Source organism: Perissodus microlepis, chromosome 7 (assembly GCF_051167445.1).
Source record: "Perissodus microlepis isolate ML-2025 ecotype Zambia chromosome 7, ASM5116744v1, whole genome shotgun sequence".
NCBI lineage: Eukaryota > Metazoa > Chordata > Actinopteri > Cichliformes > Cichlidae > Perissodus > Perissodus microlepis.
The window spans coordinates 45,285,655-45,311,483 of NC_140467.1; the positions used below are offsets into that span (position 1 = coordinate 45,285,655).

A 25,829-nucleotide genomic window follows, 5' to 3' on the forward strand; every position below is an offset into this window, starting at 1 on the left:
CTAATATTGAATCTATAATTATTATATAATAGAATTGCAGTGCTTTGTAATTACACTATGCAGATTAATACAGCTGTAATTACACCGCAGGTTTATCCGATGTGATGCAGGGAGTGGTGTAAATGCAAATAAGAAACTTTGTTTATTATATTTAATTCTTCACATTCCTACCCAGTCTTAGTTGAGCAACCATATTTGAGTGGGCCAACAGAGTCCGATTAGCTTTTTGTGAAATGTTCCACAAAAGATTACAGCTTGAGAAATCCAATCCATCCAAATGATTGCAAGGTTCATACAGCACAGAGGTGTACGTGTAAGCAAAAAGGAACTAATGCATGCAAGCTTTTTTTAAAAACAAGTCCAAACTAAACATCTCAAACATTTTATTAAAAGCATGAGGGGACATATTCATGCCCTTAAAAGGAACATAAATACAAAATATCTTTATATATACAAATTATGGCAAAGACAAATCGAAGCGTACCGTGTAGTGTCTAAAAAAATGTTAATTCACAAAAAACATGAAGAGAATTTTTTTAACCTTAGCTCCCAATGTGTTGTTTATCAAAGAGAGATGGACCAAACATAAAGCACTGTGGTACATGATCCATCCTGATTCACAATTCAGTATGTTTAAGGTTCATGTAAGCATTGAGGTACTACTTTTGATTAAAAAATTTAAAATAAAGCAAGCCACTGGGTAAGGTCAAATATTTTCGGTGCCATGATGCAGTCACTTTGTACAATAAATATTTTCAAGCCTTTAGCGAAAAAACCAAAAAGAAAAGTTTGTAAGAAACAGGAAAGTGCACCAGGCCGTACCTGGATTTATTGGTGCAATTTAAAGTTTACCAAACAATATATCATGGTAACAATTAGGGTACAGGTTAGCATAACTTTGTTTGCAGAATTTGTGCAGAACAGAATGTAGGTATAATATAAACCTTCAAATATTCTAGAAGAGGGGAAGCCTGTTTTCCCCGACAGACTGCACTCTTCATTTCACAGAGGTAATACTAGATTTTGGCCACCGAGAGGCAACATATAGTAGCAACACAGAGTTAGCATTGCTCATTGTGTTAGAATTTCCAAAATATGACACACGTGTCTCATTTCTTATTTAATTTTTTTGCTTCTAAGTCTATTTAAGTAACAATAAAGGCAGTAAGTAGCAGTAGTCCATTATCAGAATTTTTTGAACACAAAGGGCAGCAGATAGCACCACTTTAAAAGCCAAGCAGAAACATAAACTGGAGATTAAATATCACACCATCGTACTTTTGAGCCTGTGAAATGTTGCAGATTTTGTTTTGTTTTTTTGCTCAGTAACATTAGCACAGCATGTGAGATGCACTTTTTAAAGGCATAGATTCGCATAAATTATATTTTCGTGGGAAACCAGACTTAAATCAGTGTTTTCATTTAACCAAATATAATCGCTTCGTGTGGATGGAGTGCAGTTACCAATAATGGAGAAGTTCAAATTGACCAAAGCATTTTTTGTCATAACACTGGGGGGGGTGGGGGTTGTAATACTGTAAATAACAGCACATTTCTATGAGCAGTGGGGACCACGAAAATTGAATGATAAAAGCAGCATTGAGCACTTCAGATATATCTGTCTCAAATTTTCATTATCAGGTATGTTTTTAAGATTCTAAGATTCTCTAATGTCAACACTGTTTCTATAAATAAGTCTTTGTGACTTCCACTGTAGCTATCTATATTAAATGTGTTTCTAGAAGAAACACATCTGACACCCGTGAATACAATCTTGAGTCAGATTCTTTTTTTTTTAATGCTGATTAAGGCATTAGATTAAATATATATTTAATGTTTGTAATCATGTCACCCCCACACTTTCATTTTCCTCTTCTCTGCATCACCGAGGTTAAATTCTGCCTGTTTGCCATTATATTCACACACATTTAACATAATACACTGAGCAACATTTAACAGGGCAACATCTATTGCACATTGAATTTGTCTTGTTATTAAAAAGCTTGTTAGTTCACCCTTTAGTACTGTCCTTAAATGTTGGCTCATCCTTTCCTTTTTTCCTGCTTCCATTTTCTTTGACATGAAGCTTTATTCACCAAATCCTAGCTGGAAAATCCGCTAGCTGGCTCGGGACTTGGGGACGGAGGGCTGTCCTGGTCATCTGTGGGCAGCTGGACGCGCTGCTCGTCCATACGCTTGGCCTGCACCCTCTGGATCAGACTGAAGAAGTCTTCATCAGGCACCGTAGGGGCATGGGGGCCCGCTTCTGGTGGGGAGCACCGCTGATCGTCAATTCTAGACGACTAGAATCAGAAAGAGCGCATACAGATTATTTAATATAGGATTCACATTTGCTAAAGAGGCAACCTACATAAACAATACAACAACCACATTTCAAAATTATGTGTGTGCTAATGTGTCATTACCTGGCACTTGATAAGCATGTTGAAGAAGTCATCACTGGGCTCTTGATGATCTCCCTCTCCCACCAGGTGACCCAGGTTGTTATGAGTAATCCTCAGGCCCGGGAGGTTACCAACATTAACACGTTGGTCATCAAGACGTCGACTCTGAGAGCTGGCGATCAAATCAAACAGCTCCTCTGTCTGGGGGGAAGTGGTAATTGCAGGATCTAAAGAAAAAGGGGGGCGGAGATATCCCAGTGAGTGCAAATGATCTGGTAGATCCCAAACCTTTGCAGGGATTAGCTTTCAGCAAGAACAGAGATGCCATAAAGAAAGCAGTTAATCCTAACATAGGACACAAAAGACATAAAAGGCATATGCTGCTGTCACAAACCTATCATCTCACTCAGGGATGACATGGAGGTTGCGGCGCCTTCTCTGTTGTCTCCATTCTGTGCCTCATCGAGGTGGCAGCGCTGGTCATCCATGCGGCTGCTCTGGAATTTGCTGAGGAGGTCAAAGAAGCAGTCTTCATCAGAGGGGTCACGGCCCAGCTTCTGCAACGAAAACAACAAATCTCTCACTTTAAGCACAAAGAGCGTCTGTCTTATCTGCCGAGTGCCTGTTTTCTCATTTTCGTATTTTTTTGCTGCTCTGTCTGAAAAGATACTTCCTGAAAGTGAGGCAACTAAAGTATTTCAAGTGCACTTGATTATGATGAACTGCTCGTACATTAAAAAACCATTATGTGCAGGTGACTTAATTAAGCTCAATGCCATTAGGAGTTGCATAATGAGGATTTTCAAGATAGCCAGCTCGCAGAGGTGAAAAATAATCTGATTAACTCACAAGGGATGGCACTTCTGAAGAGACTACCTTGACCTACATACGGAATGTGATACAAGCACATAAAATGAGTATCAGCTGCAGCAAGTCATGTGGCCCAATGACCATCAACTAGTAAAATCAGATGGAAATCTTTAAAAAGAAATGAAGCAGCTGCCACAGAATTATTGAACTGTTAAACATCATTTTGTGTATCAGATCTAGTCAATGGGTCAGTCACATCGACTGAATGCCATTTTTGTGTTACACTGACTTCCCTGGAATCAGTCCTCCAGCAACAGCTTTCTGCTGTTTATTCTGAGATAACACCAAGAGGTTCTCTCGCTCATATCCTGCTGAATGATGCTTTTTTTTTCCTTTTAATTAAACACAACCAGAGTCTTGATAATACACACAAGTTTGCAAGTGAAGTGGATAATTTATGTGTGAAACAAATACCCCGCGCTAGCAAAGCAGATGTGGAATTTATTATGTTTGAACAATGCTGCTAAATATTGTGGCACTCGGGCTACAATATCATACCTCTGAAACAAAAGCTAATCTGCCAGACCGGATGGCAGCAGATGAAATGAAATGCTAACACCGTCTCAAATTAAAATTAAGCTGCTGATCCAGCGATCATCTGATGGAAAACTGCTAACAAACCGACTTTCACGCAACACATCACAAAGTGCTAGACTGAAAAGAGAAACAACTTTCAGCTGCATATTTCACAAAATATTAAACTACAATCGTGCAAAAGGGTGGTGGGCTGCACTTTGAAATAAACATTTGTGCATAAATGATCACACTTGCTGCATTAACTCTCTAGACCCTCTAGAGCTGGGAAAATATGTGCTATATAATACTGTACATTTGTCAGAATAATTTTGAAAAACTTGTTACCGGCCAGTAATTTTGAATTTAATCTATTTAAGTTTATAAATTAAAGCCTAATATCAATTCTTTTTTTTCTTTTTTAAAAGTTTGGCTTTTCATATCTCAACATTGAACAATCGACAACATCCGCTGCATTATATTTGTGACACAAAAGTGCCAGAGCAGGTTAATGGAAACTTGGGTCAATGGCACTAAAATCAACACAAGCTGATGGGGTCTTCCTTATAAAAGTTTTCTGGTTGCATTCCTCTCCCACGCGCAGCAAATATAATAGACTTGTTCCAAATAATCTGTTTTGAACACCTTCAACACCGACTCAAATCACTTTGCCTTACAGCAATATGTGAAGTAGGTCAGCAGACACCAGATTTCATGCATCTCTATTCTAAGAATCACGTGTTTTTCAACTTCTGCATTGAAAAAGTCAAACTGTTGTTTAAAATACACAAAAAGTTGTACTATAGATCATAAAGAAACATCTTTTTTTCCAACTCTGCGGTATTTGCTCAGTGAAAACAGTAAAATATCTTTACATGCAGTGCAAGACAAACACACTAACTGCAAATAAAGGCACGCTTCGGTATCAAACGTGAAAAGAAAGTGAATACTCCCCGCTAAACCTTAGCGGGAAGCCGTTTTTCCATGTTACAAAACAAAAAGTGAGACAACTTACCAGCAGCACTTCTTTGTCCCTTGTACCCTTCTGTCTCATGTCTTTATGAGCTCTCTTTCTGTCTAGCGCTGTCCACACGTCTGGCTCACACCTCCTTCTCCCCTACTTTCACCCACCCCTTTACATCACTCTCTGCTTTCCTGCTGCTCCTACACAACTACCTACCTCTAATTTCCTTGCATTCTCCTCTACCAGACTTTTTTTAATCTCTACCAACCACTGCCGCCTCCTCTCTCTCCCTCTCCCCCTGTGTCTATCTTACTCTCTCTGTGCAGCTCTCCAGCAGGCCATTTTTGTCCTGTTCACTCACTGTGGGAAAACAACTCATTATGGAGAGCTGGGGGGGGGGGGGTTGACCCTATGGGGAGAGTAGCGCTTCTCTGATCAAGGTCACATTATCAGCTAAGAGGGAGGGCTGGTATGGACAAAGGGGAGGAGGGGGAGGCAGCAGGGGTAGAACGATGGGTGGAGGAGTACAGTTATGAGTGAACTGCATGCGAGCACCCATTTCCATCAGAAGTCAACTACTCTCAAATGGCAAAAAACACCAATATCTTCACTTACTTCTTACAAACTCACATGACTGGGCTCTATAAACACACACCCAATGTGACTTAAAGCAGTTTCCTCTCTGTCTCTATGTGGATGCTGTCATTTGCTTCTCTGTATAGGCCAACTAATCAAGTAGGCCATATGGAAAGAACAAGAGAGAAAGGAACACGTGATGATGGTGAGAGAGGAAGAGAATAGACAGTAGGAGGGTGGGAGAGGTAAAGATATGTGTGTGCTTGCAGAGAGAGACTGGGAGTACTGTCAGACCGGGACAGTGAATGATAAAAGGAAGTTCTTCCTAAAGTATAGATAAGTGACAAAATTAAAGAAGGACCTGAATCACTGACCCCCAGAGTGAGGGGGATCTGGTGACTTTGATATGCTTTGGAGGGCCTTTTGCTTGATGGTTTAGGTCTACTTCCCCCCCTTAGAAAGAAGTGATTAACTTTATTCTATGATGAAATTTTTTAATCCTGATGGGAGAGGTTTCTTTCAGGGTTAACCTTCCCCTGTCTATAGAGTATGAAGAGGGAGGCCTTTGCCAGATTTCAACCAATGTAAGAAAAGCACTGCTTATTGAGTTCTGTGTCTTCTACATAACTTTTTCCCTGGTACATACAGCCTAAACCGCCTGTCAGTGCATTTATCTACTTTTTGCATGTTTCTGATTTTTAAAAACTAGAAGGACACAGACACTGCAGACATCCCCCACAGCGAGCACTCAGATCAAACATCATAATGATTTATTCATGAACAAAGCGTAACACCAATTAACATACACACCATGTACTTAAACCACAAAGGGGTAACACTAAACATCACTGAAATCCCAATTAGACCCAACACTCTCTCATAGTCTAAACTGCTGGTGTGCATTGCATTCACCCTCTACCTAGGGCCCCTTTCTCGGGAGTTTTTCTACTGATATGTCATTGCAAACCGTCTGCTGGTTACTTAACAGGGAGGGAGTAAAGTTTGTCAGTCCTCAGTGGCCCATTAACAACCCGAGCCTCCAAGCATGGAGCTTGGCATGCCTGTTCACAAGCTACTGGTGAGGCTAAATTTGTGAAACAGTTTCCATTCAAGTGTCATTAAAACTTGGCCGGTACTTTTTGGGTAATCCCGACCCTATCAAGCAGGCGCAGTTGACACAAGCAACGAGTCGTCTGGTAATATTAAAAACTAAGCACGATGCAGCTTTTTCAACCGACTCGACTAAAGTTAGCTTATCTGCCTAGATACACTCGCTATGGCAAAATCAAATGTCAAACTGCATGCTGCAGATGTAGCATGAAAAAAGAAGCAGAAACACGAAATGCTTAGCAACTGAAGCCGAGGACTTTATCAACTATGGTTTCATCAAAAATCAGCCATCCATTAACTTGTAGCAAAAACAAAGAAAAGTCGTAACATCTGCAGCTCACAGATACACAAATGGTCTTAAACGGTCTTAATGCCAGATTTGAAAATAGGTATGACTCAAGATCACCCACATTTACTTCTGTACTTCTATTTCTACTTCGCTGTGATAAACTGTTATTCCCAAAGCCCTGTAATTTTCACTCTTTTTTTTTTCCGCATGTCACATTACTAATAACAACAATTAGCAGTGCCACAGAAACAAGGCATGATTAGGTGCTGTGGTGAGTCAGACAGAACAGCTGTGGGGGGAAAAACATATCCATTAAGAATCTAGTTTATATTATTAACAGAGAAGTCACTTTTACACTGCAGAAGACATCTTTTACCAGAGTTATTTGAAATTAATGTATTTTCTCCCTCATTTTTCGCTTTAAAGCAGAAGCTACAATGAACAGAAAAGATAAGAAAGCGAAGTTAAGTGAAACATTCACTATCTCACAGTCATCTCGTGCTTTCTACAAAATTATCTCCACCTTTTCTCAGATGCACTGTAAGAGATTGCACTGAGGCTCAGGTGTATCTTAGAAATATGAAGCTGGTGAAATGAACACTCATCAGTCCATGTACAGTAAATGAGTGTCTGTGTTATACTGTAACAGAAATATCTACATTTTCTTGTTATTTCAAATGAGTCCATAAACAAAAAGGTCTACTATGTTTATAAAGCTTTTTTGTACAGTTTTTGTTATCAGCAAAAAAGGGGGGGGAAAAGTAAAAACAAAAAAACAAAACAGAATAAAAGGAACACACCTAAACTTTAAGAATGTCCACAATGTGTTACCTGTTTAATTTTTGATACTTGTTGAAGATCAGGTTACGAGTGCAGTGACGTGGCAATAAGGATATGATGTGAGGTCGGGAGTCGATAAGTATTTAATAAAAACAGCAACATTGAGGCCACTTACTGGCACTGGAGGTGGAACTTGCACAGTGATGTCAACAGTGTCCACGGGTGAGTCAAACCACAGCCTTTCCTCTGATGACTGGCTGTCGGAACAGCCTTTTCTTTTGCTAGGCTGCGACAGGTGACTCTTAGATCTCCTCGGTATACTTTCCAAGTCTTGGTTCTCACCATTCTGCATGAACAGAGCTTGCTGTTAGAGGTGGATCACAATGTAGGCACATTTTCCTACAGTGGTTTAGAGACATGTTCAAATAATGGAAATCACCTTATCTGAAGAGTATTTCCACAGTTCTACACTGTCCATGCTGTTTCTCTTGGTGAATTTGGGTCTTGCTCCTACAGGAAAAAAAATAAAAACAAATATTTAATAAAGCATTACATTACATTACATTGCAATTTTGGGTTTTGATCACTTAGACAGTCTTGAATCCCATTTATGAGCCGATTTAAGCTTGCAAGCTGCCCTTTGTTTATCTTTTATTTTCGCAGTAGGCTGTAATCTCGGCTGTGGTCCCATGATGTTCGGTGTGGATATGAGGCTTAGGCCGACCACTAGGCAAGCAAAGTGAATAAGAGTCTGTTTGTCAGCTCTGCTCCAAAGAGGGAAATGTAGGACATGGGTGTGAATTTCTGCCTGGAGGATAGTTTATGAAAGCAAATATCACAGAGAAGCCAGGCAAACTGTTCAGATATTACAGTTTCTACTCACTTTATTATACAAGGCTCTGATGTCTATGTGAGCTGGCGGACCATTTGAGGGGACTCAATAAAACATTGTTGTTACTCGAGGCCTGAATTGGCTTACGGACAACCCATCCTCCTGGACCACTGAGAGTGAAACAAGTATCTTTATCCTACCTCATAAATATGCACACACCACTTGTTTTCTGTCACATTTAGCCTCAGTGCAGATTTAACACACCGTCCCACCTGGAGTTTGTTTTGCATTTATAATTTTGTGCACACATAAAACATTGTAGTTAGCTCGCTCAGGCCCACACATACCACACAGAACTTGTGCAGTATGTGTGGGCCTAATCGGATGAGAAAAGCATTTAACTGCACATTTACTAACTACTTCAACAAAGTTCAGAATGATTCTTGTTTTTACAAGAATGTTTTTGATTATATATGTAGTGCTTAATCATGATCTGTCATAATAACAAGAAAACAGAAATATTTTAGAAATCTGTAAAAAAATAATAAATTAAATACAAATTTACTGAAGTGTATTTATGTGTATTTAAGTAACAAGTAACCAAATAATTTCATCACTAAAATTTTCTGTTTAAGAATGCAAGTTAAACAGGTGTGATTTGGCATCTTAAGCAAATATTTTTTCCAGCTTTTTTGTAAGAATTTGTGGATAATAGTAATAATAATAACAACAATGATGATGATGGTTATTATTACATTTTAGCATTAAAAACATAATTTTGATTACACAGTCTGCACATGCTAGCAGATTAACCACTAAAGAAACATAAAAATTTATTAATTTAATGCAGATGTGTGTATATATGTATGTGTATGTATATGTATATGTGTGTCTTAGTGATAATAAGCACTTTCCACTGCTGTTCCATTTATTGTTTATGCATGCATATGTGTAAGAAGCATTTCCTCTCAGCCTTGGTTCGCCTTTTTTCTGTCAGCTGAAGAAATAGACATTGCAAACCACATGAGGACGTTCACACTACATATCAGCGATAAGCAGTTTTATTTGGGGAGAAGCGATAGAGTAAATGCAGGAGAAAGGTCCTGTGTTCTGGATTGGTGCATTTATCTGTGAGAGAAGTTAGTATTTGCACATACTTTGAAAAGAAGAAGCACCGTCTTCACACAATTGAGCAAAACAAGGAAGTTAATACTGAGCGTAAACAACAGCATGCTAACAAGCTGCATGATACAGTTTGTGCTCTGACATATTCCAGACACACACTTTGTTGAAAGAGATCATCTCTGTGGGACCTTTGCCTGAAAGTACCTGACCAATCTAATCAACAAGTATATTTTTTAATATTTCTGAGCTATTTCTGTTTTGGGATCTTGTATTCATGTTACTAAGGCAGGTTGTTTTTCATGTTTTATCTACTGTGACGATAATTTCCCAACTTTCGACATCAATAAAGTATATCCTAAACACAAAGTCCAGCATGACCACATTACCTTTCATGTAAAAAAGCAAAAAAAAAAATATTTCAGTGCTACCTTGCATCTCAAACTCTGAACTTGAGGGTGAAAGGTCGCTCTCAGTGACCCCCAGGGCCTCCATCAGCTGATCCACGTTCATCCTGGCTGTCAGTTCACCATTTCTGTCTCCAATCTGCGGATGAAATCAGGGACAAAGAGACAAAAAAAGTTACATGAAATGCAAGTGGCCTTTTTATATTATTACGCTTGTAAAGATTTCTCACTTCTTTAGAGATTTCCAGGTGCTTTCTGGCATAGTAAAGCGCTTGTTTGTGGTTCCCTAAAGACACATATGCATTTCCCAGACTCCAACATGCACGGCCCTCTCCAACCCTATGAAAAAGTGAACGCACAACATTCAAAAAAAACTGTTCCTGTGGTCATTTGTTTGGTTTTCTTTCAATTTTTTCTAAACAATACCTATCTGTAAGCTCCTGCGCTATGTACAGGTGCTTGAGGTGATAGTCTATGGCCCTCTCATACTGCTGTAAAAGAGTGTAAGTGTTGCCCAGGCTGTAACACGCTTGAGCCTCCATCACCTGATCCCTCAGCTGCCTGGACAGTTGCAGAGTTTTCCTATAGGAAGGAAAATAATGGGATAAATAAGGGTAGGGAAAAAATGAAGAAAATAGAGGCTAACAAAGGAATGTGAGAAACAGGGTACATGAATAAGAATGATGATTAAACAGCTACATAGCTATTTCACTACACGTATTTAAGCATTCATGAGATATTCTAAGTGGTTAAAATTGTTTCATTTCTCCTTCAATCCACTAGATGTCAGACTGCACTCTTTCCTCACCTGTAGTACTCTGTGGCTGTGTTGAACTGTCCCAGGAATATCAGGGCATTGCCTAAGTTACTGTAAGCTCGCCGTTCAGCTGCTTTGTCCCCGAATTCTTTGGCAATGGATAATCGCTGTAAATGATGACAGCAACAAGTTCACAAATCAAGACTTTTAATTTCAATTGTTAACTTTAATGACAAGAAGTTAAATCCTCCTTTCACTTTGCTTTACTTAGGTGCATTTGTTTTACTTGGTGCTCAGGTTCACAAGTTCATATTGGAAGCTCTGTAGGAAACCTTATTTCATAAGCAGAGGTGATGCTGCAGCACCGGTGCATCAAATCAGCTCCTCTGACTCTCTACAGGGAAACCTCTCCTCTGCAGCATACTGATAGATTTGTAACAGGGAAGGAAGGGGAGAAATCAGTTTCCCACTTGAGGAAAAACTTGGTTTTCAATAGAAACATGGAGGGCGGAAGCCTGAAGCCATGCTTCCCGCTGATTCACCAAGAAACCAATTTTGTCCTTTTTCTGTATGAGTAGCCATCAGTCTCTGCAAACTGTCCGCTAGGGCAGCTTTAGATGGATACCAAAGCACTGAAACACACACTTTTACACCACATTTACCTTGGTAAGACCAGCAAAAACATCTCTCAGGAACACCACCTGCTTCACTGACTGAAATTAAATGAACTGTACTCTACTCTGACTGAACTTAGAAGCTAAACGCTAAAGTCATGCAAATGTTTCTGATCTTATGTCAACATCAAAGCAAATTCGGCACAGGCCACCTGTTTGCTTCTCAGGTGCATTTAACAGATAAAGTAGGCTAAAATAAAGAAAATGTAGTTTCACTCTGTGCTGCAGTTCAAACATCCAGGATGTCAAGGCCACAACAGTAAGGACACAGGCCACCAAAACCACACCAGACAAGGCAAAACATATGTAAAACATTAGGTTCATCTTTTACATGATGTTGTGAAACAAATTTGGAAAATGAAAGAGCTTCATTCAAATCTTTGGGGTTTTTTTTTTTTTTTTTGCTCAGCCAGATGCAAATAACATTTGTTCATTAATTCATTTTATTTCTGTCTGAAAATACTGCAAAAATACTGCAAAACAAGCAATATTTTCCAAAAGCAAAGGGAAACAAGAAAAGAACAACTTTATCTCTGCAAAAAGGGCACATAATATAAACAAACGTATATGCAACTACGCTTTATTCCTTTTAGAATTATTATTTATCTATTTACAGTACTGTGCAAAAGTTTTAGGCAGGTGTGAAAAAATGCTATAAACAAAGAATGCTTTCAGAAATATAAATAATTGTTTATTGGCCCCAAATGTACTCTGCAGCAGGACAACAACCCCAAACACACAGCCAAAGTCATTAAGAACTATCTTCAGCGTAAAGAACAAGAAGTACTGGAAGTGATGGTATGGCTCCCACAGAGCCCTGACCTCAACATCATCGAGTGTGTCTGGGATTACATGATTACAGAAGGAGGTGAGGAAGCCTACATTCACAGAAGATCTATGGTTAGTTCTCCAAGATGTTTGGAATAACCTACCAGCCGAGATCTTTCAAAAACTGTGTGCAAGTGTACCTAGAAGAATTGATGCTGTTTTGAAGGCAAAGTGTGGCCACACCAAGTATTGATTTGATTTAGATTTCTCTTTTGTTCATTCACTTCATTTTGTTGATTGATGAAAATAAATGATTAACACTTCCATTTTTGAAAGCATTCTTTGTTTACAGCATTTTTCTCACCTGCCAAAAGGTTTTGCACAGCACTGTATTCCATTCCTCTTTGTAGGTCAAGTATGGAACTACGAGTGAGCAGCACATTATCTAAAAAGAAATGGGATTTATAAATTCTTTGACTTGGTGTAATAACGCGATTCTTGTAAACATTTTTATTGAAATATGTTTTATTGAGTTTCCTTACTTAATTTACAATCTATTAATACACCTAAGAACTTCAACATCCTTCACCCAAACATGATATGTATGTATCATACATGTATTATATGATGGGAGGCCACCGCTGCTGAACAGCTGCACAGTGAATGGTCCAAGCTGGAAAACTGCTCATATGAAATCATTATGGCTTATACCTCCCACATCTGCATTACAGCAGTGCGATCTTGATACTTGTGGATGAAATGTGGATTTCTTACCTGACGGTGGAACTTTATAGCCTCCACAAAGTTACCCAGCAGGTAGTGGGTGTTGCCCAAGTTCCCGTAGGCTCTCCCCTGAGCAGCTCGGTCGCCAAGCTCTTTGACCAAACACAGGTTCATCCTACACATCCAGGCACACACTTTTAGTTGTTATTGGTTGTTGAACTTTTTTTTTTGCATTCCCATTTTTATGTGTAATCAACAGAATTGAGTCTACTATGCGAGGTATGACATGAGAAAACTGCTAATTAATTGATGTTGATATAAAGCAATTACTACATTCATTATAGTTAGAAAGAAACCAAAAAAGTAAAATATTAATTCTTTTTTTTTTTTTTTTTAAATGGGCTCTTTAAGTTACCCAGGAAGATGAGCTATGTTGCACACACTTCTATCTGTAAAATAGTGTTTTTTCAGTGTACCCTTTTTCTTATGTATTGGCCATATTTTCAGATATAATAGAAACACCAAATTGGCACTAATTGCATTTGGTTTCTTTTTAATGTCATTTGCAGCCTGCCCGTGAACATTTCAGCCCATAATTTATAAAGAAATAAAGAAATGTGTTGCAGTATACTCAGTGTGTTGTACTTCTTGTGTTGAAAGACAACACTTCCTTTATCAAAGTTCAACTGAAGACTTTATGCTGTAAAACCTGCATTACAATAAGTTTAGGCCAGTTTAGCCCCAATTCAACCCTCTCAACATGTGGAGGAGAAACCTGGTCGTGTTTACCTGGTTGGCACACATTATCTGGCAAATATGAAACATTTACAGACGTCTTAAACCTTCCAAACTGTTTGCATACGTTGTGAGTGGCTAACTTATTTGCTCTTATCTTGGCATATTAATGACAAAGATCTTGTTAAAATAACAGCAGGAGAGTAGAAATTAAAATATTTGATAGTATGGTGAAAATAAAATGAAACCTTCATTATCACAGTGGTGGTACCAAGACTGTACTAAAACAGATTTAAAAAATATTTTCAAAGTCACCCTCACTCCAGTCATAAAGACGGTAGCACAGTGAGGGCTGTGACGGTTGCTTTTAATGTACACTGTTATTCTGTTTAAAATGAGTAAGCAGCCAAACCAACTCTCGGCCACTACTTGACAAAAAAGGGAATTGACAATATTCAAAAATCATCAATAGCACCACAAAACGCAGCAACATTCGTATGTCAGAGCTACTGACTACTGTGACTCTGGTAGCTGTTCTATACATTCATTTGCTCTACAGGCATAAAACATACATACTCGTAAAATCCAGTAGCCCTTTGCAGTGTGTCTCTGACATCAGGAGGCAGGTCCCCTGGTTCCTGGGTGCAGCCCCATAACTGCTGTTTGCCCTTTGCGTGAAACACGTTCCCCATGTTATACAGTGCTCTGGCTTCTCCAACCTTCAGGACAGTGAAGAAACACAGGCTGCCACTATCTTCTTCCGAGAAGGTTTTCATATTTCTGTTTGTGTTGGTTTGTTTGGATATCCAAATATATGTACGTAATCTTACCTTATCGCCCTGCTCTTGAGAAATGTCCAGGTGTCTTTGGCAGCAGACAGCGGCCTCATCGAAACGCCCTAATACTTTTAAAGTGTTACCGAGGTTGCCGCTGGCCTTTCCTTCTCCAATTCGGTCTCCTATTGTTCTGTGGAGGAAAGACATCTTTGGCGATTAGTGGCAGAGTTAAAGACCAAGTTATTGCTCGGAGATCTTGCACCATTAGAATCAAAATCACTGCTTTTTTGAGACCCCACTAGTTAAACATTTAGATCAATCAGTGATCTACACAACTTTTATTTTAAAAATAAATAAATAAAATAAAAAAATACACAATAAGCTTGGTGTACCACAAACTAAATATCACTGCAATTAATATCTACAACAGACCGTATCTGATCGTTTTCTTCACCAGATGACAGTAAAGTGAATCAAGGAAATCAAATGTCACTTTAAGGTTGTGGTTTTGTTCACTGTTTCTGTTTTCCAAGACTGTTTTTTCTGGACCTAAAATGACCATCCACATCAAGGAATTTTTAAGATATTCAGTCATATTGCTGCTATATTACATTTATTCAACAACGGGCTATTGAACATAACTGATTTTCTTTATTTGTTATGCATGTAATGTTATGCACAACCCTAGAGAGTCACTGACAATGCATTATAAAGAATAACAAGCACTAAATAGAGCACCATGTCCACTAATTACTTTAGGCTTAATCATGCATCGCTGAATCGGAACTTGTCAACACGATTAGTTCCTCTCTGGTTGCTATGGCCTACTTTCTCTTCATGCTGGAAGTGAAAAATAATTTCCCCATTGTGTCGTTCTCCTTTTTTCACTTTCACACTTTGAAACTGAGCAACTAAAAGATGGTATGCACTAAGTGCTTGCAGTTACTATATGCTCTTATGAACCTGCTACTACCACATTGTTTCATTATGTTATTGTCCTCTAGCAGGCAGCCCAGATGACCCACAGGAAGCCACGAGTTATCCATTTAGCTAATGAATAACCATTAAAATACTGTAACAACAGTTGCCTACTTCCGAGGACCAAGCCCCAGTGGCCCTGGTGAGACTGTAATGTAACAAGGTAAATCTCCCTAGGGTTCTTAATCAGTTCCCTGCAGGAGTACCAGCTGCACTAACTGCAGGAGACCAGATTACTCACAAGCTAAATATCCAGTTGGTATTTGTCAACTGTTACTACGTAAAAGTCTCCTCACTTTTTTTTTTAATTTCTTTGTCTGAAATTCATGAAGGTTTCCATGCATCAAATCATCTAAAGAAAAAAGGGTGGAAAAGACTGTTTTCCTTTTGAACTGTGTGTACATCAAATAACAGAACGTAGCATATGATTCCTGCATACTGGTGCACAGTCCTCTTATATGTCCGTGTGATGGATGCAGTATGCATGCAGGGTTTATTGATCTGTGTATAAGTTCCCTTATCGTAAAGATGCAGCTCTTCTCAGCTAAAGATTTCAAATGTGAAATTTATTAACTGTTTACAGTGCAGCAAACAGATTGTTGAATAAGACTCCCAAGCAGCTCAAAACAAGCAGCACAAAGCTGAGGTGAATGTTTTACTCATAGCGTGTGCACATTGCTCACCTTGCTAAGGTAAGGTCATGTCTGTGGTATTCCAGGGCTTTGCCATACTCCTTAAGGTAGAAGTATGCATTGCCCAGCTGGCTGTAGATGGCACTGAGGGTCTTCAGGTCTTCTGTGCCGACCTTTACGGCTGCTTCGAAAAACGCTGTTCCCCCTTTGAAGTCCCCAGCCTTGCATAGCCGCTCTCCTTCCAAGGCCAATTCTAAGCACGAGGCCTCCATCCTGCAAGATACACGCATACAATAAAGTCATGAAACTAATGAAATAAAAACATTAGCCCTATCACAGATTAGGACATACAGTAAACATGGATACCATTACAGTCGCAGTGAAATATACTTTCCAAGAGAGGCAGTATCACCATGACAACAAGGTCTGTAATAAATTCTGTGGACTGTTGCCTTAGTAACTGAGTTTGAGCTCGAAGACGAACACCTTGAAAAGGTGATACACTTTTAACTGCTTAAATCAGTTAACAGCCTGATGTTCGAAGACGTGCCGTTCTCTTGCATGTTCTGAGATTTTCATGAGGATATGAAACAAAATAAGACAGAGACAGAGTGTCCCACCCACACCACAGAGAAAACATTTGAAAAACAATATAGTTCTCTACTGACTGCAATCTGAGACAATGTCATCCATCCACTTCCTTAACTGCTTATCTACTTCAGGGCTGCGGCAGCTTAAAGCCTACCCCAGCTGTCTCCGATGAGAGCAGGGGTACGCTCTGGATAGGATGCCAGACCTCTGCAGGGTTAATGCATGAAGTCTATGAAAATCTGGTATTTCTGGACAGCTAAAGGGGTTAGTATTTTGCCCTATGTCGCACTTCATGCCTTGAAGTTAACAAAACTATGTTTCAGAGATTGAAGTTAGCTGCTGAGCTAAAATAGCTAGAAAGAGCTAAAAAGAAGTATACACCCTAAATGCATTGCATAATCCAGGATAAACAAGACCAGACAGTTTAGTAGTAACACTAAATTCCAGATAAAGTACTAGAATGTAGAGATAAGCAAGGATTATCCTTGCATCTAATCAAAAGGCTTTGCAAAAGGCTCCATTCAAAACGTAAAGAGTCGTACCATTTGCAGTTTTCTGCATTACAGCTTATTTATTGTCAAATCGAAGATGCGAATGCATCGTCCTTTTTGAGGCAAAAAGGATTTACTGTGACGTGAACAGTAATTTAAAGCAGCTGATATTACACTATGTTCTAGTCAGATTTCATAACATTGCCCTAATATGGAATGTATGTGTTCACCAAGGTCATTTTAGTTTGTAAAAACTTGCCGGGTTACTTTTGAGTTTTGTTTTGGGGTTTTTTTTACAGTACCTGTGTTTTTGCTTGGTCCTTGTTTTGTCCACATACACCTGGAGCTCCAGAGGTAAAGGCTTTAGCATAGCTTGAGGTCGGGGTCCACAGTGGACAAGTCTACACACGGCTCTCTCTGCTCCAGTCAGAGGACAAGGCTCAGATGCCATGATGGTATTGTTAAGTAAAACTAACTTTATCAGAAAACTCTTAAATGAACTCTGTAGAGTTCATTTAAGTACTATGCTTACAACTAAGAATTCCTCTCACACTTTAACAAACTGCGGTCTTATAAAGTTTATATTTCCCAGCTTCAATAAAAAAACACTATATCAGCAACATTACAACAAACCTGGACACACTCCAATTGTAAATTCTAACCACAGTCCAAAGCAAGCCGAGAAAAGTGTGTGCTTTTCAAGTCCTCAAGATTGCTCCAAAACTACACAGTGAAGCAACCTGCAGACAAAACAGTCCAGAGGGAATTTGAGATCATTCCACACGAACGTTGAGCTCCAAAACAAGTGAATTTCTAAGACGTCACAAGTTTACAAGTTTATGTTTTATTAATCCAGATGATTTTAATCAAATTAAGATATCCATTGTTGTTATGTAATTCAGTTCCCGCTACTCCCAACAGAAAATTGTGCTCATCTCTAATCCTCTTCAACTTCTCCTCAAGTCTGACCCGGAGACCAGTTGTTCTATCAGGTTTTAAAAGAACAGGGGAGCATGATGACAGACCATTCTGGGCAAGAGTAGAGGAACAGTCAATGATTACAAAGTGAATACCTTATATCTAAGCTTGACCATTGCCCCAATGAGAGGCAGAGAGAAAGGATGAGAGAGACAGGGATGGCTAATCCAATGCCCTGCACCTCCTCAGTAGAGACAATACAGCACAGTGAGTGGCCTAAACAAATCCAACTACATGCTGACACTAGCATAAACATTATTAGGTCACCAACCGAGACAGATGACACTGTGAGTAAATAAGACCTAAGGGACGTATTAAGTAAACTTATTTTCACTAAAAAGGAAACACATGTTGCTTTTCTGTTTTTAATCTTTAGATGAATTTATTTTAAAGCTATAAAAACACTTCCTGCATGAAAATCTTGCCACTATGACACACATGTCCAACTGCTTTCAAAGCACAACTACATTAACAAGTGCCCTACTTAACCAAGACGATGTCACAGGGGCAGCAAGCAAAATACAAGCTAAACAAGGGATTTACAAGAGATCTCTTCACTACAGCGTCGTTTTCCCCTTTTATTAAATATCAGTCTATACAGTAACATGGAAATATACATAGGAATTTACATTTAAGTGGGGGTTTTTCCTAAATGTTTATTTTTGCCGTCTACATGTATATAATAAATGCTATTTTTGCCTTTTATGGCAAAATAACATGATAAATTGAACGCAAATAAATTACTTGTTAACGTTAATTCTCAGTGCACAATGTAATAAAGAGAATTCAATGATTTTGATTAGTTTCCCAGAAATCTTGCTTTCAATATGCAATTCCTCCTGCAACTGGATACAAACTTTCATTGGAAAATGTAAACAGGAAGAAAATGCTTATTTAATTTTTCATAGCTGAAGTGGAGGGCAGTGGAACAACCACTATAACTGTATAAACTGTATTAGGAAAAAGGAAGATGAAGAGAAGAATGAGTAGAAACCAAAACTAAAGCATGAATTTACACCAAAAGAGTGTTTATTCAGTGGAGCTCTACGGCTGAAGATCATTCAAAAGCTGGTGGCATTATTTTTACAAGATCCTTATAGAACCCAACCCACTACAAGGGATTGGAAGTTCAGGATTGTCGGATATATGTATAGTTTGCAACCATAAGTCTTGTTCTGTTAAGGTAGACTGTGTATTTTGCTCGTGCCTGCTAAGAGGTGGCTCACCAGAAAGTACCCATTGTGAAATTAGATACTACTTTACAAACAGGAGAAACATGCAAAGCCAACCATCAAAGAGTCTTGGAACATGCAATACTGAATTGCAACAAAGTCATCAGTGGTCTAAAGTTACAAATACTAACAGGGTGGTACAATGATGCAGTGGTTAGCACTGTCACCAGTCCATTTCTATTACCCAGTCTTGTTTAGAAATTAAGGTTTTGTATGAAAACCTCGATGACATCGAAAAATCAAAAATGCATTAAATTAGCAAACTACTAACAATTAAATTGTGAAGTATTGTTGGTTGAGGTTCCACAGCTCTTTGTCTTTCAGCTAACATTAACAAATTTTGCTGTTGTTGCAGAAAAACATGCTGCTAGAGCAAAAGCGGGACTCTCATCACCTTTTTGTATGGCTGGCAATAACAAACAAAAGTCCAGTCTCTGGAATGTGAATAATCTAGTTCCCACCGTAGATAACAGTCCTTGAAAGTGTACAACGTTATCTTCTTGGCATACATAAAACAGCAACAGCTACTTCTTCAACAGTGGAGGAAAACTTGCCAGCTCTGTAGTCCTTCCGCCCTAAAATGATTTTTGCACTAGCCATAGCTAAACAGCTTGCTTAAAGACAGACCAGCATCAGAATGTGCCAAGGCTACCCTTCAGTGCAAACAGGAAGGTGGAGCAGAGCCTAACAGCCATAGCCAGAGGGATGAAAGGCATAAGGTTGGTGCATATACAAAAGAATACAGAGGCGATTTACTTAAAGCTGATCAGTTATATCAGCGGCATGTTAAACTCACTTTGACTCACTGTGAACACCCACCCTCCCGTCAACATTTCTATAGTAGATATGATCTGCAGAGATAATGAAAATACAGGTGAAAGTAGGGCTGCGCCATATCACACCGTTCACGGTAATACCAGTATACTGTTAGGCAATGATAAGAAAATGAAATATCGCGATAGAATATGGGTAAAACGCGCATGCGCAGTGCCTTTGTTTTCATATGCACATGGCGGAAAAAGCACGGCGGCAACGGAGAATGACAAGGGCGAAAGCGGATTGTTGAATGAAACAGATGAACCAGAATTGGTTCGTAAAACTGCTGCAACTTCAGTGGTGTGGAACTAGTTTGGCTTTCGTCCGTCAGATACACACAAAAGCACAATTTTTGGTAAAGCATGGAAGCGGGCCGTCGCTATTACCGTGTTTTTCAGAAAATAAGGCACACTTAAAATCGATCTTTTGATTTTCTGAAAAATCGACAGTGCCCCTTATAATCCGGTGTGCCTTGTATATGAATTCTGGTTGTGCTTACTAACCTTGAACCGATTTTATGTGGTACACAGTGCTCGGAAATCTGTCAAAAGATGTTTTAGTACGACTTTGACAAGCTACGAAGGCGCACCGCTTGATGGATTGTCGGAGCATTATGGCTACCATAGTCGGGAGCCTCACGGAGTAATATGTACTGTGCTTCAACATAATATTACCGTATTGTGTGTGTATAACCTCTTTTTAAGTTTTGTGGATATTATACATGTTATGCTCAGGATATCTCAGCCTATTTCCACTGGAAATGTCTTTTGGTTAAACTGTCAGCAAGGAATTTGCATTAAAAAAAAACAGCTGTTTGATTCAGTGAAAATACACTGAGGGTTTTTTGCACTAATAAAGTTGCGGAGTTATGGTCTCGAGTCAATTATATCTCAGTTATATCATTATCGCAAATTTTTAAATATATATCGCGATAAATATTTTTGGCCATATTGCCCTGCTCTACTGGTGTGCATGGTCTGAGGAAGTTCTGGTGTACATTTGTTAATAACTTTGTAATGAGACAAATATGTGCGCATTTAATCACAGAGTGTTGACAAATTCACGTAAGAAGATATTGATGTAGCACAGATTTGTGCATTAAATGTTTGAATGGACTGCTTATGCAGGGATTTGTGCATACAGAGTGTTTGTAAATAATGCTAAGAGTAGGTGGGAGATACAGGCCAAAATGTTGATCTACCCAATCGTCAGTGCTATTGTGGTTGGATGAGAATTAAGTTTATGGCTGGAGGTCACAGATGTGCAAGAATATGAGAAGAAAAACAAAAAGACAGCAAGTCTGGTCAGAGATGGTGACGGGGGCCTCAGTTTGTTAAAACACAGCAATAAAGGCTTGCATTGTAAAACTGTGGCTGTGGAAAAGGGTGTTGCCTTAATAATGCCTCGCAATATTTTTAAAAGCTTGAGCAAAATCCAAACTCTGCAGTTGTAAAGTTGGAAGTCAACACATCCTCACTCACTTTAATCAAAGTCTGCAAACTAAACTTCAAGAGGCAGCCTGCGGGCTGACTCACACACAAAAAAGAAAGAATAGAGGGGGGAAAAGTTGAAGCAAACAAAAAGCAAAATTTCATGGCAGGATTTCCACAAAGTGACATTCATTCTTGCCATCGTTGCAGTCGGAGTAAGAAGAATTTGTGCCGAACAGTCGTCCATTCTCTCCTCTTATTACCCCCTCTAATTGTTCTGTTTGGGAGACACTCATCTCATAATAGCCTGCTTGTGGTCTAACAGAGACAAACTCCCAGCGCTGTTACCATGGCATCAAGGAGTACATGTAGCACACTGGGCAGGTTTCAAGAGTAAGTAAGAGAGGCAGAAGTGAGGTTAGAGTGCAACAATGTCAGTGGAAAACAGTATAATGGCAATAATAAATATTTGTCAAATAATTAATTATAACCTATATAAATGTGAAATAATGCTTCATCATTACAGTAAGTAAATGCAAGTTTAAAAAAGTTCAGAAGACAAAGACGGGGAGTAAAGATGAGACATCCAAATGTTTACATTGGTGGAAGTTTATGGAAAGGTCACCTTCAACACATAAACTGGTCATGGCTACACAATGCCTACAAAGACGGGGACAATGCGCAGTAGCTCAGATGTTAAGCTTGAATTGTAAGTCTAGACTAAATGTATGCTGTAGGTGCACTGGAGCAGCACGCCTTACGCCATAGCCTGAGCTGTAGCTTTATGTGCAGCTCCCCCAGAAATGTAAGTATACACAACTATCACAGTACTGTAACAACTATTACTGGTCCATTTGGAATTTACAATTTAAACAGAGCATATTGATTTGTGCAAAGATACCGCCTCTGTGCAACAAAATGTAATACGTAACAGACTGTGATTGTACCTAGCTTGCATTCACAATAGCTGTTATGCTGCAAATAAGCTCTACCAACCTTTGCATAGACTCGCCTGGTTCTGACATCTTCTTCCTTTTCCTCGTTGCACAATATTCAGTAAAAGCAAGCGTTGAACATTTACTACTAGCTCTAAATCCAACAAGGTCACCCTCACTTTCAGACACCACTGTTTCATGACCACATTAAAAAAAACCTCAGTGGCCAAATCGAGTGTAATGTTACTTCAGGTAATCTCTCAGCAGATCAGCTGACCTCAGTGTCTGCTCACAGCTGATAGCGCAGCTGATTCACTTCTGTACATTCAAAGCATGCCCACCTCCAAGCTGTGTCTGACTTCATCAGTGTCACATCTGCTGTCTTCAATCACGTGTTGGCTCTTGCTGCTGCTCTCCTGGTACAGAGCAGAGTCCGGAGGACATTTAAAGAGCTATTCAACACTCATACCTGAGATTCTTATCAGGCATGTAGTTGGGAAAGCAGTAAACCCATTAGGATACACGCTGCTTCGGAGTAGTATTTAATTACAACTGGTATGTGACATCTCAACCAATTAATGGCCAGCAATCTAATTTACTTGGATTTTATTTCATCATTAAAATCAGTTATACTTTTGTTTTAGCTGATTTAATTCAATTCATTGATTCTTATTTCATTTTTAAAGGCCTATACGTCCAACACTGTGAATCTTGGTTAAGCTAAGAAACTGTGCACTCAGTAATCCAGCCATAATTACAGAGTGCCATGGCTAGTTGTCAGGGAAACCAAAGAGAAACTCTCTAGGAATGCTTTCCTTCCTCGGTGCATGTCACTTTCAGTTAAAGCTAGGCTCTCTCCTCCTCTCCTTTGTCTAAGTCTCTTGTGAAGCTGCATTTTTACTCTCTGCATGTTCTGTTTTCTAGAGCCAGGTTGAATAGTGCTACTTACACACACACACACACACACACACACACAGTAGGCCATACGAAGGGAACCAAGTGCTGCAGGGGCTATGAAAACAAAGCAATGAACACGGCAATGATGTTAGTCAATCTAAGATGAATTTCAGTTAGTAACTACTGTCATTACTGACAGAAAGACAGGCTAGATTTAAAGATTTCAGAGTAAATCCCTTTCTCTAGCTTGCTTTTTTACGACACAAAGTCACAATTTTATAGTCAAATCATTTGTTACACGGCAACAGGTGCTGAGTCAGACATTTGTAATTTAAGTATTAGTAAACGTTTCAGTTTTCAGTCGCAAAAATCTAGTATAGGTTCAGGGAAAATACCATTACATGAAGTTTATGGAAAAACAACAGTACTATTTCCAAAGCTTACAAAACCGCAGCAAATAGTTGTTTTTGAGGGTTTAATTCAAAGTGCTTTGGTACTGAAAAAGAGCTTGTGTAAGTCTTGTCTTATTTTTTTTAGATTTATTTATTGAATTAATACTAATTATGTTTTGTGGCTTTTTTTGTTGTTGTTTCTTTCTTTCTTTTTTAAAGATATAAAGATTGTTTTGTTCTCCTCAATCATCACACACACACACACACAAGTGGACAAATAGGCTTTAAAATACTAATCTCTATAGCCGGACACGTTCTCATTTTAGGAAGAAAACAAAAGGATTTTACAGGATAGGTCAGTTGACAAATAAATCCTAAACATAACATCCCCTTTGTGCTTGCCTATGCTTTTTGGAGTTTAAAGATAATACACACACACACACACTCACCAAACCGTCATGTACAAAGGTCATGTGTTGAGTTAAATAGAGGAAAACCTATCACAGCTCTAATAGCAGTCCTACCCACCCCATGTGTGTGTCTATGAATCTTGTGTTTATGTTGGCAGAGCATATGATAACCTTGCAGGGTTTGTGAATGTCACTCCTGCAGCTTGACAATAGTAAGTAAGTTTAATTGTTGTTTTCTTAAAGTATCTAACATAATCACTTAAGATATATATTACATATCCCTTAAAGCCAGTGGAATAAGGTATCAACTTAAAGTATACAAGCATGATTTGACTTTATATATAAACATGCCTGCTCCCTCACCCCAGCTCTCTGGGCAATGTTACCATAAATGTGTTTAATGTAGGATACTTCTGATATTCACAGTGATTAATGATAGTTTTGTCCAATGCATGACACTGGACAAAATGTCAAAATTATGTGATAAGTGGTGCTGAATCACACCGTCAGCTAGCTGACCAGATGATGAGACATCACATTCTCATAAGCAAATGGATCATCTGAGATGAAATAGAGATGATTAATCATAAATCACAAACAACATAACATATGCTCAAGTTTTGTCAAACTTAACTAAAGTTCGGTAACACTGTCATTATTGAGTTCTTCATCATGCAAAAAACTAATAAATACTCTCACTGCCTGGCCATGGAGGACACAGTCAAATGTTATGCTAATTAAGAGGCAAATGGTGCAAGTATACATATTTCTGATGATCGTCAAAGATGATTAAAAGAAACTACAAATGAAACTGAACGAGGCTGTGACATTTGTATGTAAACACTGGGTTTTAACTAGCAACGCTCTGAGAGCCAGTCTGTGTGCATTTGGGTTGAGGTCCATCACCCTTCAAGGTGAAGTTCAGCACACACGTCGCACCTTAAAAACCATGCGCACTGCCAGCTTGTGTACCCTTTAGCCAGACTCCCCTTGTTACACCGCGTCTGCATCTTATGAGGCTCCTCTCAGTCTGTACATTCCAGCCACAGCCGCTCAGTGACCCGAGCCAGGAATGAGGCTTGGAGCTGGGCTCTGGCTGCAGCTGTGGCTGGGTCTTGAGCTCTTTAAATCTGTGAAAGCTGGCTGGTCAAGCTCCCCCTGCCCAGTTCCTCCTTAGTAAGCAAAGCTGTGAGCTGGCAGCCCTTGCTATTCTCTCTCTCAATCGTCTTACTTGTCTCTTTTTCGGCATTCAAGGACGTGCTACGGAGCTGACCCCCCTTATGATATACCGATGTTCTCCCGAGGCTTCCTACCTTGAGTGCAGCCTCTTGCTGGCCAGATCCTGGTCCACACCGTTAGTAGCCGAATGAGCCATAACCTGGCTTGCTCGCGCCCGTTATGAGGGCCCTTCCCTGTATACTCCAGAGGCAGCTAGCTCTTGTTTCTTGAGACCACCCTCCCTCTCGTTCTTCCCCCACTGTCCCCGTATCTCCCACTCTTCTTTCCTCATTCACCACAATAATGGCAGCAGCCGAGGAAGTGAGGTATTCTGCAAATACACCAGAAAAAAATCAAAGCCCCGCCCCCGAAATGACGTCACGTAGCTGCTCGTGGTGTCGCCGGTGAGAAAGGACGAAGTGCTAATTTCACATTTAAAAAAATAAATAATTAAATAATAAATATTATATTAACAGTACTTTTGTTAAATTATTTCCCCACCCATAAAAAGACCTAAATGTACCAAAT

At 39.2% G+C, this 25,829-nt stretch overlaps 1 protein-coding gene across 3 annotated transcripts; it reads right to left on the bottom strand.

Annotated features, from left to right (window-relative positions):
* Positions 1-366: 366 nt before the first annotated feature.
* Positions 367-25,652, bottom strand: gpsm1b (G protein signaling modulator 1b). Of its 3 annotated transcripts, none has more exons than XM_084935342.1 (14): positions 25,397-25,652; positions 15,963-16,184; positions 14,356-14,491; positions 14,102-14,244; positions 12,842-12,965; positions 10,677-10,792; positions 10,295-10,450; positions 10,099-10,207; positions 9,893-10,007; positions 7,947-8,017; positions 7,683-7,853; positions 2,800-2,962; positions 2,427-2,632; positions 367-2,303 (listed from the first exon to the last, which is right to left on the bottom strand). In XM_084935342.1, exons 1-14 carry the CDS (start codon positions 25,456-25,458, stop codon positions 2,103-2,105), a joined length of 1,995 nt encoding a protein of 664 aa, XP_084791468.1. In that variant the 5' UTR covers positions 25,459-25,652; the 3' UTR covers positions 367-2,102. The 3 variants fall into 3 exon arrangements, with proteins under 3 accessions (XP_084791468.1, XP_084791470.1, XP_084791467.1); XM_084935344.1 differs by lacking the exon at positions 25,397-25,652 and adding an exon at positions 22,446-22,683; XM_084935341.1 differs by lacking the exon at positions 25,397-25,652 and adding an exon at positions 17,296-18,092.
* Positions 25,653-25,829: the final 177 nt, after the last annotated feature.